This window comes from Zingiber officinale, chromosome 5B (assembly GCF_018446385.1).
Source record: "Zingiber officinale cultivar Zhangliang chromosome 5B, Zo_v1.1, whole genome shotgun sequence".
NCBI classification, from domain to species: domain Eukaryota; kingdom Viridiplantae; phylum Streptophyta; class Magnoliopsida; order Zingiberales; family Zingiberaceae; genus Zingiber; species Zingiber officinale.
Window position 1 is genome coordinate 100,199,846 of NC_055995.1, and position 19,590 is coordinate 100,219,435.

Genomic DNA, 19,590 nt, shown 5'->3' on the forward strand with positions numbered 1-19,590 from the left:
AACTTACACAAAATGTAGTTAAGGTTTGGACGAATTTCACAAAGTGTTGATAAATGATTTAAGTGTGCCTTTAGAAGACAATGCATTGACTATTTATAATCATGAAAGGGATGACCAAGGCATATGAAGAGATGGCTAGATAGAGGGTTATCCATTAAAAGGTTAGGTGAAGGGTCATAACTAGATGAAAGGTCATGGCTAAGTGAAGGATTATCTATTAAGAGGCTAGGTGATAGGTCATGACTAGATGAAAAGTCATACTAGATGAAGATTTATCTATTAAAAAGCTAGGTAAAGGATCATAGATAGATAAAGAAATTATGACTAAATAAATGATCATCATATTATAACAACATAGTATAGTATCCACTAGTATCTAATATCTAATGTCATGACCAAAATCGAGTCTTCACAAATATTATTTATTCTTTTTTATCTAGGTATCACTTGTTTTTCGGTAATTTACCAAAAGGCGTACGACAGTTAATGTATTTACCAAAAAGCGCATCACGATTTTGTATTTACCAAAAGGAGCAGGTAAGTGATGTATATTACCGAATATAACCCTACCGCCAACCAACACCTCTGATCAGTCATCAATTCCCAGGCATCCGAACCACATTTTTAAAAAACTTAGATATTAAAAAAAAACGATCATTAGGGTACCTCCCTCCTTCGTGACATGCGAGTGCAGCTCGGTCTTGTGAAACCCTAGTTTAGTGTTCGTGAGCCATCAGTTCGAGTTTTTCTCAAGCGCCATCTAGCTAGCATTTCAGTTTAATTAAAAACCAAGAGTGTTCGTGAGCCATCAGTGAAGGATTCTAGGGTTTACATTACATTAATCAGCTAGTATCATAATGGCGCAAAGACGTAGATCGGGTGAATCATCATCCTCTCCACATCAATTAGCTGTAAAGGTTATCATTTTACAAACTCTGTGATATTGAGAAGCTGAACTAGTATGATTTAAATTTTTTTATTTTTATAAAGTATAGGGTTCAGTTGATGTTGGACAGAAACTGCATTGGAACAGTGTCCTCGGTCACTTTAAAAGTTTTTTTCAACCATCCACGAAGAAAGGAATGCATGGAGGCGGTGTTATTTTACATGACCGACACATAGTGCTGATCAAACAGTCACCCTTTGATATTTTTTTGGACATAAAAGATATGCAGCACATCCGTGGGATTTTGGTAAATATATTTGAAAATTGGGATTCAAGTAGTCAAACCTTTAAAATCTCAGGTACAATTTATAAATTTGTATTTTAATTACAAAGTAGTTGTATGGTAAAATTTAAGCTTTTGCTAAACGTGGGGCTGATACGACATCGTATCAGGCCCAACGTGGGCCTGATACGGCATCTTATCAGGCCCAACGTGGGCCTGATACGATGGAGTATCAGTGCTTGATATGACATTGTATCATGTCCGCAGTGTTCCTAATACTTTTGTATGTGTTGGTAGAAGTCTAATAATAATTTAACTTGGTCAGGTGTTCCGGTTTGCTTCACAAGAGGAGACGTTTCATTGCTGCTCGGTATTGCAGACCGAGGAGCTTCAATTCCGATTGATTCAGCTAAAGCATCCAATGACCTTTTTCTAACTTACTTCTCAAACAAAAAAGAAGCTACTAGATCAAGAATTGAGGAGTTGCTTAAATTTTATGGCAATCGCGTTGAAGGCGAAGATGATGTTTTATTATTTTGCAAATTCTATATTTTGTATATATTTGTTTGTGTCTTATTTTCTTCTAGTACATATAAGGTCCCGTTAAGTCTTATAGATATAGTAGATGATTTTGAGAATCTTGATAGATTCAACTGGGTTGAAGCAATCCATGAATTTATGGCTCCACAATTACCTAAGATTGGGGACATATTTTCATCAACTGAGACAAAACATGCTAACACCAACCTCCCTTACCTAAAGGGATTTGCTGGTCTTTTGGCAGTAAGTGTTTAATTTGTGTGAAAATTTTTAATATTTTGCGAACAATTATAAAATAGTTAACCCTTGTCATGGTGAATCAGGCATGGTTTTTGGAGCATGTTCCAATCCAAAAACCATACAAAATAAAAGGAGCCAGAATAAATAAGTGGAGGAATATTCCTTCACATATTAGTAAGGTGAGAGAAATGATTAACCAAGTTTCATCTGAAGAGGTAAATTTAGAATACTTTGACTATAGTTTGGTTAAAAAGTATGGTTTTAACATGTTGTTTAATATTCTTACAGGTTGTGATTGACCTAATCCCTAACCAAGATGAAAGATCATTGGTTGAGAACCTTGCTGGCGTTGAGGACAGTCCACATGCAATGGAGGCATCACAAATTGAAGTGAGTGTAGGAGGAAGGCAGATTAATAAGGATTGTTGTAATTGCATTATTCAAGCAAACATAAATAAAGAGCTAACAATGGAGAACATGCAATTGAAGGAGAGGGTGAAAGAGTTACTTAAAATAGTTGAAAAAAAGGCATGAAATCTCAATATAGCGAGCCTGTAGACGATCCTCAAATTGAACCTGTAGGTGTTACAACAAGAAGTAGGAGAGGACGTGACATAAGTCGCTATGATTACATGGATACTCTAATTGATAGTCCATTGTGGCTCAAAACTTTACCTAAGAGGCAGCGTAGAAATATACATATAAGTGAGCCTGCGGAGAAAGTTACAAGTATAGGAGAAGGAAAAAAATTTGTCAAAGAATATGTTGTTGTGGGCAAGGGGAAAGGAAAAATTGTTTTGGATGAAATGGAAGAAGAAATTAATATTGTACAAATGATGGAAGACAAATCTGATGAAGAGGCAGACAAGGATGTAGAAATGTTTGCCAAATATGACAAAATGAGGAAACAAGCAATTGCTGTAAGACGATATATGCAAATTTCTTTGCAATTTGTTAGATATAATGGATTATCTAATTGCCTTTTTTGTTTGTATGCATAGTATGTGAAGAAGCAATTTAAGTCTTCCAAGAAAAAAAAACAAGACGAAGAGGTGACGTACTTGTTAAAAGCCTTGGAGGAAATAAAGTATGTAAATTAAATAGTTGAATAGTAAAGTATAATATATGCATATCTGATTACATATTTGTGCTAAGGTTATCAAAAAGAAATTTGTAAAAATAATCTATGATTTGTTTACTTTGTAGGTTTACAAATGATATAGTTTGGGAGGAACCACCCTTTTGTTTAAATTTGTATTCCCTTTTATCTGGTGTGAATGGAGAAATGTTGACAAGAGGGGATGTAATCGACACGTATTGTAAAATTTTATTTAGGGGGGCATTCCCGTCTGGAAGCACATACAACAAGTCAATATATATATTGTTCAACATTCTTCACAGTAAGGAATTGATTTGATTATAGTAAAAAATAGAATTCTTTTTATTAGTTGGTTATGTATGTATGACTTTGCATATTTGTAGTCATTAATGAAATCGTCAAGTAAGTTTACCTTCCAACACATGATAAAGACGGATAGACGAGATAAAGAGGTAAGGTATATATTTATACCTTTGTGCAGTGATAATGCACACTTCCACTTGCTGGTGGTGGACACCAAATCAATGACGTTCAATCAGTACAATTCTCTTGCAAATGGAAGTAAATACAAATATGAATTTGAAGCAGCGGTGAGCATCTAATAATAATGTGTAGGTTTGTATTTTAATATAAATGCTAGTTGATGGAAAATGGAAATTTCCTCTTCAATCTTCAGGTATCAGATTTTAAATTATATAGTCGTGAGCACGTTGCTGCTATTCATCCAAACTTGGAAAGGCATTATCCGTTTGATAGATGGGTCTCTCGCACAATTGAATGTCCACAACAACAAGCAAGGTAAATCGAGCAGAACGTGTGAATATAAATAATTGATAAAAAAATATTGACAATTAAAATGCTGTTGTTCTTTACAGCGTTGACTGTGGCTTCTTTGTGATGCAATACATTCGATGTCTCCTATATGATATGAAGATGGACTTCAAACAAGGAGACATGAAAAAGATTAGAATTGATGTAATGGTAGCAATTTTGAGGGATAAATATTTTCAAACATTGGATTAAATATCCAGTCTTGTAAGGCAAAAACTTGTATAGAATGTAAATGCACTTATTACGTAGTGTAGGACTTTTAATATCTTTGTATGTAGTCTTTGTTGTATAATACGGTGGTATGTAGTGTATGAGAAGATTAGAAACTGTCACTGGAATATTAATAATATTGCATAGTGATTAGTCAAATATAAATCACAATATACAAAATGCAATGCTGGTGCTTATCAGTGGAAAGAGACAATGTATATAAGTTGTAATGCACACCATTTCTATCTTCTCAAAACTGAAAACATGGTAACGGTTGGAATTGTTTAAAAAATCAAATAGGCTCGGACCAACAGTCGGTTTCCAGAGCACGTCACTAGGTTCCGTGCCAACTGCCACGGAGCAATACCTTATTAGAAATGGGGTATAAATACGTTTTGACACCAGATATATCATCTTCCCAGTTAGAACTTCACAGGAAACATGATTTCAGGTAGAACCAAGTAGGGGAGGGCCATCAGTGGGTTTTGGTCAAAATCCACTGATGGACCTTGGCACCTCTGATTGGACTCATTTCAGCTCTAGTGGTATTCTGGAGTTGCAAGGACTCAGAAGATGGTGGTAAATCATTATTTATATATATATATGTGTGCTGGGAAAAAACAATATAAAATCAGCCTTCGTTGGGCCTGATATGCTTGGATATCAGGCCCAACGTGGGCCTGATATGAGTATCAATTAATAAAGCAATATTCTTTCTCCCACTAATATAAACTCCAAGAATGCTAACAGGGGCCTGATCAAAATAATAAAATAACATCAATTTTAAAATTCACTTTCCATACGGTAGAAAAGAAAAGCTGTGCAGTGTTCCGTGGCAACTGGCAAGGAGCCATACCTTCTAATCCATGGTGTATAAATTATGTTTTACACCATATATATCATATCCCCACCAAGACCTTCACAGGGGAATTGATTTCTATTATATCCAAGTAGGGGAGGGGCATCAGTGGGTTTTGGTCAAAACCCACTGATGGACCTAGACACCTCGGATTGGACCGATTTTAGTTCTAGTGGTATTCTGGAGTTTCAAGGACTCCATATCTGGTGGCAAATCATTATTTAAATTTCTAAAGGTGCTGGGAGAAAATTAAAATACAATCAGCCTTCGTTGGGCCTGATATCCAAGCATATCAGGCCCAAAGTGGCCTTGATACTGTTCCGTGCCAATGGCACGGAGCCATACTTCGTAATCCATGGTGTATAAATTATGTTTGACACCATAAATACCATCTCCCCAGCAAGACCTTCACTGGGGACTTGATTTCATGAAAATCCAAGTAGGGGAGGGTCATCAATGGGTTTTGGTCAAAACCCACTGATGGACCTAGACACATCGGATTGGACCCATTTCAGCTCTAGTGGTATTCTGGAGTTGCAAGGACTCAGAATCTGGTGGCAAATCATTATTTAAATATTTATAGGTGCTGGGAAAAATTTAAAATACAATCAGCCTCCGTTGGGCCTGATATGCTTGGATATCAGGCCCAACGTGGGCCTGATCTCCAAGCATATCAGGCCCAAAGTGGCCTTGGCACTGTTCCGTGCCAACAGGCACAGAGCCATACTTCGTAATCCATGGTGTATAAATTATGTTTGACACCATAAATACCATCTCCCCACCAAGACCTTCACAGGGGACTTGATTCCATGAAAATCCAAGTAGGGGAGGGCCATCAGTGGGTTTTGGTCAAAACCCACTGATAGACCTAGACACATCGGATTGGACCCATTTCAGCTCTAGTGGTATTCTGGAGTTGCAAGGACTCAGAATCTGGTGGTAAATCATTATTTAAATATTTATAGGTGCTGGGAAAATTTTAAAATACAATCAGGCTCCGTTGGATATCAGGCCCAACGTGGGCCTGATATGAGTGCATATCAAGTCCAACGTGGGCTGATATCTACATATCAGCCCAGTGGCCTTCGCTCCATGCCAACCGCACGGAGCCATACTTCGTAATTCATGGTGTATAAATTATGTTTGACACCATAAATACCATCTCCCCAACAAGACCTTCACTGGGGACTTGATTTCATGAAAATCCAAGTAGGGGAGGCCCATCAGTGGGTTTTGGTCAAAACCCACTGATGGACCTAGACACATCGGATTGAACTCATTTCAGCTCTAGTGGTATTCTGGAGTTTCAAGGACTCAGAATCTGGTGGCAAATAATTGTTTAAATATTTATAGGTGCTGGGAAAATTTTAAAATACAATCAGGCTCCGTTGGGCCTGATATGCTTGGATATCAGGCCCAACGTGGGCCTAATATGAGTGCATATCAGGCCCAACGTGGGCCTAATATGAGTGTATATCAGGCCCAACGTGGGCCTGATCTCCAAGCATATCAGGCCCAAAGTGGCATTGGTATGGTATCCTTTTTTATAAATTTAATTTACATTATTTTTATTCACCATAAATTTTAGTTACACAAACAGTAAATCATTACTACAATAAATTATTACAATTGTTCACTATTTCTATAGTTTAAAGTTTTTGTCAGACATGATTTTGTGTCCAAGTATAAATCTATAAGCTCTCATATCAGCTTATACAAAGTCTGTAGATCTCCGGAACATCAAACTCTCTGCATAGCGCATTATAAAAAAAGCACAATCCAACCTACAAAACAAATGCACAATTCATCATAAAAAAGGCAAATAGAATTATTATGGAACACACACTAATACTTACGATTTCCTTTGTGTGGGGCCAATAACTTGCATCGTTTTATACTCTCTCCCGGAGAATGGTTCTAAACCTTTATGACATATGTGATAGTATGACCAGTTCAGCTCCTTAAAAAACAACACCTACAAATATCAAACCATAGTAATTAATACATAAACAATGATTATTGGATATAAGAAATTTGTTACTTACAGTTTGATTAAAAACAGAAGTGTAATTTTCTGTGGTGCCAAGAGAGTTATAATGAATTATTTGTCGTTCCTCCAGGTCCATGACCATTAGATGCCAATGATCATCTTGGTTATGTAGAGGACAAAAAATATCTCTAATGTCCTTGTCGTCATCAGTTTTTGCAGTTTGTTTCAATGCATCCACGTGCATCATTCCGAACAAGTCCTATGCAAATAATAGAGCTATTATGGTGACTGCATCCAATATATAATGTAAACAATTTACAATGAGATAAGGGACATACTTGGAATCCAACCCCACAAAATATGGATGGGTGGTATGGTGAGTTAGAGTGTTTGGCTTCATTAGCAAGAATATTCCAATAAACATTTATGCAATCCCCATTGGTATATCGTGTCCAATCAAATATTGTCATAAAAGATTGCATATCTAAGGAGAAATTATCATTTGCCTATATTGGTTGCACCGTCACCCTACACACAAGTATACAGTCAATGGTATTTAATAAATTGAAAATAAAAAAATTATCATTAAACTCCAATAATAATCCTTTGTTGACATGTGGGTTAAGAATTTAGGTTGGCAACTACGTTACCTTAACTGACTGAGCTTCAACAATGCATCGGCTATCACATCATCTTTGCTCTTTTTAAAAAATGTTTTCGCTTGCTGAGATAATTAAAATAATACTATGTCATTAAGGATTATACAATAACAACTTACCTACTCTCGACCGTACCTTCAATATTTTGGTTTTGACCTTGTTAATTTCATGACATTGTGTTTCTATCTGTGATGAACTTGTATTTTCTATCTTTGATTGTGCAGGAGCATCTGGTTCGACACTAAAAACAACCTGTTTGCCTTTTTTTTTGGTGCATTGGGATATCAACCTTCTCTGAGTTCTCTTTCTTTTGGGGCCTACTCGAAAATTAGTTGGAATTATAGGCAGATTAGGGTCTATGCCTTCTGATGCTGGGTCTATGCCTTCTGATACTTTTGGCTCCCCTGATATGCTTTGTATGACTTGTTGGAGCTCTTTAATCTTATTTTCGGCATCGGCTATGATTTTGTCTTTTACAGTTAAAATTCTGTTATCCACGTCAGAATTTATAGTGTCAGCCTTGTTGCCACTCGTATCTCGTTCTTTACGCAGTTCACTTATTTGTTGATCCTTTTCTTTAAGCATAGCTTCCATATCAGCAATCACAATATCCTTTGCTGCTACTAGACTATCCTTTTCTTCTATCACCGTTGACAGGTTTTTATTAGCTTCCTCCAAACTTTTAGTAGCTTTATGTAATTCTTGTTTTAAACTTTCAATTTTTTTCTCTCTTTTCCTTGCACTGACTACAATCTATCGTATCGTCACACTGCAGTAGACCTTCTTCGGGTTGCTATAAAGATCCTTGGCCAACCAACTCAAGAGGCTCAGTTGGCTGAGCCCAGTTTGGTAGTAAATCCAACTCTGATTCTGTCGGAATTAAATCTACTAAAATTTTATCTGCAGTTACATGATCTATCATTTTTTTGACTGTGTCAACATGATAGTGAGGCCACCTCCACCGTAGTATTCTAGGCAATTTTTCAGGATGGTCTGGATCAATAATGTTGATGTGCTCAGACACCCATACCTACAATATGATAATAAAAATAATTCATATTCATTGCAAATATCATGATATATATGTAATCGGACTTACAACCAAAATATTTGGAAATCCCTTGAGCAAGGGGGTCTTGGGCGTTGCATCAGCAACCTGTGGTTTTGGTCTTAATGTAAGCTCCAAGCCAATGACGTCTAATTAAGGAGTCATGAAACTATATACTACATTGCACCAGTTAAACCTAGCTAAGTTGTCAAAATCATCTATATAGTCAATTAGGGAGAGCATAGGTATTCTGAGAACACTGCTACTACCACAAAACAAAATAGTTGTAAAAAAATACAGGATATACAGCTGACAGTAGAGCTTGTCATTTGATCTCGACTTCCTAATCAGTTTCTCCAAATGTTCGGCAGAACAATCTGAATCTTGGAAAAACTCCTTGTTCAGTGCGCTGGAAGCCTCATTTAAATCGAGACGAACTATATCTCTATTGTCGGGTAGGCCAAGAATCAGTCCCACATCTACCTTTGTAAAATTGAGCTTCTTCCCATGGAAGATAAAGATTTTTTCCTCATGATCCCAGTTATCAAACATATTTTGTACCTGAGCTCTTACAAAAGAACTATCAGGGAGGTCGAGGATCCAGGAAAAAGGTGTGCCTTGAATCATCTGTTCTTGTTCTGCAGTCGGGTTAACAGAAGAGATAAACTTTCTGAAGTGGCAAATGGTACTTTTCCAGTTCATTCTTTTAGTTGTTCCTCTGTTGACGTAACTTTGATAATTTGGTCGATCAGCACACAGACTTGTGGAGACTTCTTTTGTTGCCATTGCGAACCTAGGTACTGTATAACCACACACAGAAAAACAACTCTTAGTTCCCGTAATAACGACTACGCTCTTATTCTAACACACCCACACAAACCCTAGGTTAACCGGTTATAGAAAGCTTAACTAAATGAGCAACCGACCTACGTACGGAAATGATTCTTGAACGCCGGTGAAGGAAGAGTGGGTTTTGGCACGGAGCTGCGTTGAATGACTTCGAGAAGAAGATGAAGACCGAAGCAGGAGAGTGTGCGCTTTTGCAGATTGAAACTTGGGCCTGATATCTCATTAATTTATTTTATTTAATCGCCTCGATTTATGTGTAAGATTATTTATTATTATTTTGAAATAATACTGCTTTATTAAATGATATTCATATCAGGCCCACGTTGGGCCTGATATCCAAGCATATCAGGCCCAACGGAGGCTGATTGTATTTTAAATTTTTCCCAGCACCTATAAATATTTAAATAATGATTTGCCACCAGATTCTGAGTCCTTGCAACTCCAGAATACCACTAGCGCTAAAATGGGTCCAATCCGATGTGTCTAGGTCCATCAGTAGGTTTTGACCAAAACCCACTGATGGGCCTCCCCTACTTGGATTTTCATGAAATCAAGTCCCCTGTGAAGGTCTTGGTGGGGAGATGGTATTTATGGTGTCAAACATAATTTATACACCATGGATTACGAAGAATGGCTCCGTGCCAGTTGGCACGGAACAGTGCCAAGGCCACTTTGGGCCTGATATGTTGGGCCTGATATCCAAGCATATCAGGCCCAACGGAGGCTGATTGTATTTTAAATTTTTCCCAGCACCTATAAATATTTAAATAATGATTTGCCACCAGATTCTGAGTCCTTGCAACACCAGAATACCACTAGCGCTGAAATGGGTCCAATCCGATGTGTCTAGGTCCATCAGTGGATTTTGACCAAAACCCACTGATGGGCCTCCCCTACTTGGATTTTCATGAAATCAAGTCCCCAGTGAAGGTCTTGGTGCAGAGATGGTATTTATGGTGTCAAACATAATTTATACACCATGGATTACGAAGTATGGCTCCGTGCCATTGGCACGGAACAGTACCAAGGCCACTTTGGGCCTGATATGCTTGGATATCAGGCCCACGTTGGGCCTGATATGTAATCATATCAGGCCCACGTTGGGCCTGATAAAAAGCATATCAGGCCCAACGGAGGCTGATTGTATTTTAATTTTCTCCCAGCACCTTTAGAAATTTAAATAATGATTTGCCACCAGATTCTGAGTCCTTGCAACTCCAGAATACCACTAGCGCTGAAATGGGTCCAATCCGATGTGTCTAGGTCCATCAGTGGGTTTTGACCAAAACCCACTGATGGGCCTCCCCTACTTGGATTTTCATGAAATCAAGTCCCCAGTGAAGGTCTTGGTGCGGAGATGGTATTTATGGTGTCAAACATAATTTATACACCATGGATTACGAAGTATGGCTCCGTGCCAGTTGGCACGGAACAGTGCCAAGGCCACTTTGGGCCTGATATGCACTCATATCAGGCCCACGTTGGGCCTGATATGCACTCATATCAGGCCCACGTTGGGCCTGATATCCAAGCATATCAGGCCCAACGGAGGCTGATTGTATTTTAAATTTTTCCCAGCACCTATAAATATTTAAATAATGATTTGCCACCAGATTCTGAGTCCTTGCAACTCCAGAATACCACTAGCGCTGAAATGGGTCCAATCCGATGTGTCTAGGTCCATTAGTGGGTTTTGACCAAAACCCACTAATGGCCCTCCCCTACTTGGATTTTCATGAAATCAAGTCCCCTGTGAAAGTCTTGGTGGGGAGATGGTATTTATGGTGTCAAATATAATTTATACACCATGGATTACGGAGTATGGCTCCGTGCTAGTTGCCATTTATTTTTTCATAAGGAGCATGGTAGCACATTTTGAGTTTATAGCAAAAGGGGAGATAGTATAAATTTATAAGAAAGGATACCATACCAAGGCCACTTTGGGCCTGATATGCTTGGATATCAGGCCCACGTTAGGCCTGATATCCAAGCATATCAGGCCCAACGGAGGCTGATTGTATTTTAAATTTTTCCCAGCACCTATAAATATTTAAATAATGATTTGCCACCAGATTCTGAGTCCTTGCAACTCCAGAATACCACTAGCGCTGAAATGGGTCCAATCCGATGTGTCTAGGTCCATCAGTGGGTTTTGACCAAAACCCACTGATGACCCTCCCCTACTTGGATTTTCATGAAATCAAGTCCCCTGTGAAGGTCTTGGTGGGGAGATGGTATTTATGGTGTCAAATATAATTTATACACCATGGATTACGGAGTATGGCTCCGTGCCAGTTGCCATTTATTTTTTCATAAGGAGCATGGTAGCACATTTTGAGTTTATAGAAAAAGGGGAGATAGTATAAATTTATAAGAAAGGATACCATACCAAGGCCACTTTGGGCCTGATATGCTTGGATATCTGGCCCACGTTGGGCCTGATATCCAAGCATATCAGGCCCAACGGAGGCTGATTGTATTTTAAATTTTTCCCAGCACCTATAAATATTTAAATAATGATTTGCCACCAGATTCTGAGTCCTTGCAACTCCAGAATACCACTAGCGCTGAAATGGATCCAATCTGATGTGTTTATGTCCATCAGTGGGTTTTGACCAAAACCCACTGATGGCCCTCCCCTACTTGGATTTTCATGAAATCAAGTCCCCTGTGAAGGTCTTGGTGGGGAGATGGTATTTATGGTGTCAAACATAATTTATACACAATGGATTACGAAGTATGGCTCCGTGCCAGTAGGCACGGAACAGTGCACACATTTTCTTTTCTTCCCTATGGAATGGATTACTACACTCCCTTTGTGCATGTTTTAACACATCTATATTTCACTACATATTAATGTGACTTTGAAATTACGAACCCCTTCCTGTTAAATTGAAATGTATCGCATTTTTATTTGACACAATGGAGATATGGTGTGAAGTATTATTTCTGCCTTGCAGGTGATGGTTTACACTTCTCATACCTACCATAAAACTGTAACACAAACTAAATACTCCATAAACGTATATAACAGAAACATCACTTTTAACAACTGTTTGTCTTACAAACCTATTTATGTACTTCATACAAAACATATGCATCAACTCCTCCAATTTACAATTCAGTCAAGATCCAGGGGCTGGCGGCATTCTACAGGTCCTCCGATTATGGCCCAGTTGTTTGCACCTGCTGCATTTGATTTTTACCTTCCCATTATGTTTTGACTCGATCCTTGCCTTCTTTCGCCTACCAGGCTGCACAAGGCTACGGGGACATAGCACTATAATGTTGTTGACACTCCTAGGCCAAAATTCTTTGCTTCGACAGGGGTAAATACGATCCATGTATGTCGTTTTCCAATTATGTGAATGAAAGTAATGCTCACAATATGGGAGGGTATCCATGTTCCGGTGAATTATGACGGCATTTGCATGTGAGCAAGGCAATCCTGAAATTTAAAACTCCCCACAGTTACAATATTTCCTCTCCAAATCAACAATGTACGAAGCACCCCATGTCTCTACTTCCATTTCGGATTGAGAGTAGGGGTGGACTTTATATCGTCTAGCTTTCTCCCTCCTTGATTGCATTTCTTTGGTAGCATGAGGTGTCAACGCTACATACCATTTCGACGCTTCCTCCTTACGGTTACAGAACCATTGAGCTACCTTTCTTCGGGTATTATCAATTAACCTGTTTATCGGAAGTTCACGCGTCTCCTTGAACATAACATTTAAACTCTCTACACAATTGGTGGTTAGCATTGTGTACCTTCTCCCACTAAAGTGTGCATTAGCCCATCTTTTAGGGTCAATGTTCTGAAGCCACTTATGAGCATCTGGATGTTTTTCCAGCATGGACTGCATTATGAGATCATATTGTAGTGTTGTGTTTGCTCGAGCAGCTGCCCAAAACAACCCTAAACCTGACCTACTCCCAGTATCTGTTACCATATTGCAAGACATGTGGTGGCAACAAAAAGTATGATGGGCAGTAGGGTAGACTTTCCTAACTGCTGCTATAATGCCACGATGTCTATCTGATACTATACTCATTGACTCTGGATCAACATTAAAGAATCTCTTCGTATGATCCAGAAACCACTCCCATGCAGACCCACATTCAACTTTAGCGATTCCAAAGGCTACTGGGAGGATATTGTCATTAGCATCTATTGATGTAGCCATCAACAACACACCCGGATATTTGCCTCTTAGGTGTGTGGCATCAATTCCAATTAATTTACGCAGATAAGACCTGAATACTCTCCTACAAGCTCCAAAAGCCCAAAAACATCATTGGAACTGATTATCCCCATTCCTGTGTAGTGCAACATAGGTTTCAGGATCTCTTACTCTTAACTCACGCAAATATAGTGGAAGATCTCTATATGCTTGATCATAATCTCCAACAACTTTCTTCATCGCTTTCTCTCGAGCTATGTAAGCTTTTCTGTAGGATATGGTCACTCCGAACCTGGCTTTTATATCTTCTATAATCATACTTGGCTTGTATTGTTCATTAGCAAGAAATTGCTCTTCAACAAAAGAAGCTACAAAGGATGAAGAGCATGCTTGATGATCAGCACTTTCCCTAATGGTCCCACATTGGTGTTCCTTTATATATTTCGTAACAATGAACTCGACATCCCCCTGGCAACTACTCTCCACTTACACGGTTGATTGAAGCAGACAGCTTTTACTTTATTTTTCCTAGTGTCAACTGGGTTATATCTCATATGTTTAACCATGGCATGCTTCACAAGTTGATTCTTGAACTCTTGTCGAGACTGAAATATCTGTCCTACAAAAAATTCATGCTGATCTGTTGCCTCTTCAATTGGCCTTTGGAGCAATCGAGAATTTAGAATATATGGATCATCAGCTATTGGGAACTCCTCCTCTAAGTCACTATACTGCTCTTGAGATATTTCATATTGTTCAATCTGCATATCATCAGCAAAGAATTCTTGTACATCTGTATTGCATTGCATTTCCTCTCCATTTCAGTTATAATACCCTTCCTCCTCACTCCAACTAGGCTCATAGTAATCAACAAGTGTTGCACACGGGTTCATAACCTCATCTTCTTGAATACTAGCTTCTTCATTTAGATCAAATGTGAAATTACTGCTTGTATTTCTATTTGTGTTATGCACACAACTATACTGTGAAGATGATGGAATATTTGTTCTGGATACTTCTCCTACATTATCCGCATGTCCAATGCTAGAAGTTGCATCAAGAGTATTCCATATCTCAGATAGAATTTTCTCGGTTATATGATCATCCCTGATAAATAAATTACAAACTATTTTAGTAAATTTGCAACTCCATAATCTTTTTCTGTAGTTAAATTGTAATTTTGCTCAAACTAGGAAGGGTCTGATGTAAAAGTAAAGTTTTAACCACATAACACATTATCGATATCAGGCCCAAGGTGGGCCTGATATCATAGATATCAGGCCACTTTTGAAGCAGATACTTCTTGTAAACTAGGCCCACCACTGACTAAACCCTAAACCATAAATAAACAATTTTTAGCCAAACTTAACTATTTACGTCAAAAACTAACATGAATTAAATCGATTAAGTCTTCTATTACATCATAATTCAGGTGTTATTGAATATTATTCCCCACACAACCAAAATTAACCATAAAACCAATTTTTGCTGCCACCCTTCATACATAAATGGTGTACTTTTTATTTACCTTCACTAGCCTATTTTACAGTAAAAAAATCCATACATACATGTCTAAATCTTTAAATGTGTGCTTCTACTAATTTCCCTCTTGCAAGAAGTTTGTCCTTCTCGGCTGACCTTCTTAACTTAATTTGTCCTTCGTCTCCTCTAGCAACTCTTACGCAATTATGCCATAAACCTAACTCGTCTATTGCAATCGCCAACCGCCACGAGCAGTAATGACAAGCGCAGGGTTCATATATTTTTTTTTTCTTTCAAGTTTATAACACCACACAGAGGGATGAAGGGAGAGAGACGGTGAGAAGATGTGTATCTGAACCACAAATTATTTTTCTATTCTACTTTCGGCTTGAATGCTTGGAAAAATGTGTTTGAAAAAGGCGGTTGTCAGGTTAGCCAGAGGGTTAATCTGGGAATTGACTTTGGCAAACTCCGCCTTTTGGTAAATACAAAACTATGATGCGCTTTTTGATAAATACATTAACTGTAGTATGCCTTTTGGTAAATTACCGCTTGTTTTTTCTATGCATATAAAGAATGCATGTGATGCAAAATTTTGGTGGCATTGTATTTAACTGGAATACTGACTAGAGAGAATTGTACAAAATGCATATATTAACTTCTTCTGGAACCGTTTGAAGCTTTGCAGAAAGTGATTTTTTGTGTGAGGAATACTGTTCGTTGCACAGACAAGTAGATAATAATATGATTTAATTCTTTATTCAGAATATTTATCATAATTCTTTATTCAGAATATTTCTCGTTGATGTAAAATCTAAAAAAAAAAAAAATTAGTTTGAAAATTATAACTCAATTGAGATATATGAATCTTTAAATAAAATCTTAAAAAATATTTTAATTAATTTTTTAATTCAAAATTTAAAAAATAATAATAATAACATACATATCTATTATTTCCATTTTAAATTTTAAAAAATCAATATTTTCTTATATATAAATCCTTAATCCATGAATATATCCCCTAAAGATATTACACTACTCCATAAATACTTAAATTTATTTTATTTTTAATTTTTTTTTACTAAATACTATAATCTAATTGGAAAATCTGAACTCTAGAGATAAAATTTTTTTTTAAAAAAAAATTTATAAATTATAACTCAATTGGGAAGTATGAATCCTAGAAATAAAATTTTTAAAAAATATTTTAATTATTTTTTTAATTCAAAAATTATATATATATATATATAGATTTATTTACATTCAATAGTAGTGAGCGGTGATGATTTTAAAGTTCTCTTTTTTAAGAAAGTTTAGACTAGAAGGTAGTAAAAGTTGAATTTTTTTTTATGTTTTTTTTATCTCAATGGATTCAACTATATTTTCGATTAAAATTTTCTTGATGAGATTAACATTATGTCTACGATAAAGTTTTCAAATGATATGCTATACAAACAGAGCATTTAATCCATGAGTCTATCATCAGGGTAAAAATGGTAAAACATTGTCGAGTCAAATCGTAAGTCGATTAGCTGGAAATGAAAAGGTTTAAGGGGGTGATTGATTTGATGGAATGAGAGTGGGGAATAGAAAAGAGATTATAAGTTAATATTTGATTTGGAAGATTGATAGTTGATCCTACGGATTCAATCCCCTAAATAAACGAATGGGTCATTACGGGTTAAAATGAAAGGAATGGAAAAATATTATTCGAATTGAAATTCCTTCATTCTCATTCTCCATCTCTATCAATTTTATTCTCATTTTTATTCTCTTCCGTGAACTAAGCGCCCTAAATGTCTATTGTTTTACCGAAATTATAAGAATATACAATCTTTATCTTTAAGTTACAAAAGTTAGAATTGTCATATCCATTATTGTGCATTTGACTTTAATCTCTCTACTCGCACAATTTAGTCTTTTTAAACTTAATTTTGACACTCAAAAGATACACATATTTAAGTAATTAATTGGATAAGTTTTAGTCAACAAACAAACTACTCTAACAAAGTACTTAATGACCGATAAAATTTGGAGCACTTGTAGAAGCCTATCCATATAAAACTTGAGGTTATAAATAAAGTGCAAAAGAAACCATAGATTAATCACTTATGATTTGGACGTCTTTTAGGGCTACAAGGGCTATGTTCTAATGATGGTTTTAGCTCTCATTTATAGTAGATAAATTTAGTGTCTCCATAGAGAATTAAAACACATAAACATAGATCATATTAGACAGTACACTGATTGAAATATAAAATATTATCATATGAGATTTTGAGGTCGAAATTTGGCACGCACAAATATGTCTTTTCCATGTCTTAACCACCTACATTAATGATTAGTAATATTCATAATTTATCTTTTCTATATTGGCATAGGAATAGATTGACGGAGGAGACGTTGGAAATGAATGAATCATCTTTTACCATATATTACATTTATTATGCAAATTGCTATAATATTATATTTATTGTGAAAATAAATAGAGGATAGGCTCGGCTATATTAAGTAAGAAGGATCAGTCACTTGGTTCAACACCACCATTTCCTATCAGAACTCCCATGTACCTACAAATATCACCATCACAAAAAACAGCAGCAGTTCATTCATTGGTGATTAGCATGCTTTTATAATAATCAAAATTAGACACATAGTATAATTTTGTGAGCACTGAAATTCAGATGACTATTACCTGCCCAACATCATGAGAGTAGCTTGAGGATTAGTTCCTGGGGAGAAACTGAAAGTGGATCCATCAATCACCCTGAGCCCGCCCACGCCGATCACTCTGTACTCATGGTCGACCACCTTCCCTACTTCGCACCCGCCGTGGAAATGGCTAAGGGTTAGCACGAGGTCCTTGCAGTATTGCTCCAGCGAAGTGGCGTCCTGCGCACTTCTTGCTCTGTTATTGACGACTAAGCTTGCGGTGAGAGCCAACAAGTACTCCACCGTTTGATTCGGGTATCTGAATTCGGACAACGCTTGGGTATCGATCACTCTCATGACCGTCTGCAATCCCTCCACGCATGTTCTAAGATCCTCAGGCTCTGTGAAGTAGTTGTAGGTTACTGATGGATTGTCCTCTGCGTCGAGATTCTTAAGACGAAGATATCCTCGGGAGAGAGGCTTCGCTAATTTCTCAGCTACTACGCCGCCTTGGAAGGAGCTGTCTCCCAAAAGCGCTGCAACCAAGAAGCCCGTCAAGGACTCCATGTAGTAGCCCGGCTGGATTCCGACGACTTGAGCCGCACTGATTGTCAGTGGCTCCGGCGAAGGCGCGGCCAAGATGTTCGATGGGTTGTCAGCAATTCCATGGCCGACCATCGGCTGGTCCAGGACCACCTCGATGCCGAAGGACTTGAGGTGGTCCGCGGGGCCGACGCCGCTCAACATGAGTAACTGCGGGCTACCGAGAGCACCGGCTGACAGTATGATTTCTCCTGCGGAGAAGTCCTTGAGGCGGGCCTCGTGGATGTTGCCGGCTTCGTCCTTGTACACCACGCCGTACGCCTGCGGGTTCTTATGCTGGCCAGTAACGTTCCTGAACAAGATCCCTTGCGCCGTGGCGCGCAAGAGCACGGTGATCCTGGCAGGGTCGGCGTACTTGAGCAGATCGGCGGCGGTGTGGCGATGGCCGGTTGGGTCGAACGTGGTCCCCCCGACCTTGGCGCCGTCCAAGTGCTCGTAGGTGAAGCCGTTATCAGGGGTAACTCCAGCCTCCAGAAGCCCTGCCCTGAAGGCTGAAGTCCACTCCGTCAGCTGAGGCCAGAAAACCAACTCTCGCTCCACCCACTGGAACGACTGGTCGGCCAACTTCGGATTCAATTGCATATCCATCACCTCCCGGAGACTGGCGCGCGAGTAGAAGCCGCCGTTGATGCAGGTGCCGCCGCCAAGGCAGCGAGCTCGTCTATTGATGACTCCATCCTCGGAGACGAAACGCTGCGCCGGCGAGGTCGGGGTGAGGTAGGCAAGGTTCTCGACCAAAGAAGCGAGGTTGGAAACGTTGGGATTCCCGTAAGGCGATCCGCCTCTTTCCAGCACCAGCACATCGAACCTCTCCGAGAGGGTGGCGGCCAAGGGGCAACCAGCTGTCCCGCCGCCGACGATGATGTAGTCGTGGTACGACACCCGCGGAGCATCTGCCGCATGCTTCACGAAGTCGAACGCGGGCGCTGTTCAGAACAAACCATGCATATACAACTACTTACGATAGTTAGCATGAATTAAAAGGGCTCTTGATCATTAAAAAAAAAAAGGTATTGATTAATTAAGAAAAAGAGACACATTACAGTTCTGAGCATAGCAGAAGCAATTGAAGCGGAAGAAGAAGATAATAATTGCAGCAGCAACCACAGAAATGAGCTTTCTTTGACTTTCCAAATCCATGATTCACTAACTGCCCCTTAATCAATGAGCAGCTT

General features: G+C 38.4%; 1 protein-coding gene across 1 annotated transcript; it reads right to left on the bottom strand.

Annotated features, from left to right (window-relative positions):
* Positions 1-17,460: 17,460 nt before the first annotated feature.
* Positions 17,461-19,590, bottom strand: LOC121985178 (protein HOTHEAD-like). The gene is made up of 3 exons (XM_042538473.1): positions 19,459-19,590; positions 17,856-19,341; positions 17,461-17,730 (listed from the first exon to the last, which is right to left on the bottom strand). The coding sequence occupies exons 1-3, from the start codon at positions 19,553-19,555 to the stop codon at positions 17,682-17,684; spliced, it is 1,632 nt and encodes a 543-aa protein (XP_042394407.1). The 5' UTR covers positions 19,556-19,590; the 3' UTR covers positions 17,461-17,681.

Coding starts and splice junctions, on each gene's coding strand:
- LOC121985178 (XM_042538473.1), bottom strand. CDS start 19,555: ATGGATTTGGAAAGTCAAAGAAAGCTCATTTCTGTGGTTGCTGCTGCA. Junction 19,342..19,458: donor CTTCTGCTATGCTCAGAACT/GTAATGTGTCTC, acceptor TGTTCTGAACAG/CGCCCGCGTTCGACTTCGTG. Junction 17,731..17,855: donor ACTCTCATGATGTTGGGCAG/GTAATAGTCATC, acceptor TGATATTTGTAG/GTACATGGGAGTTCTGATAG.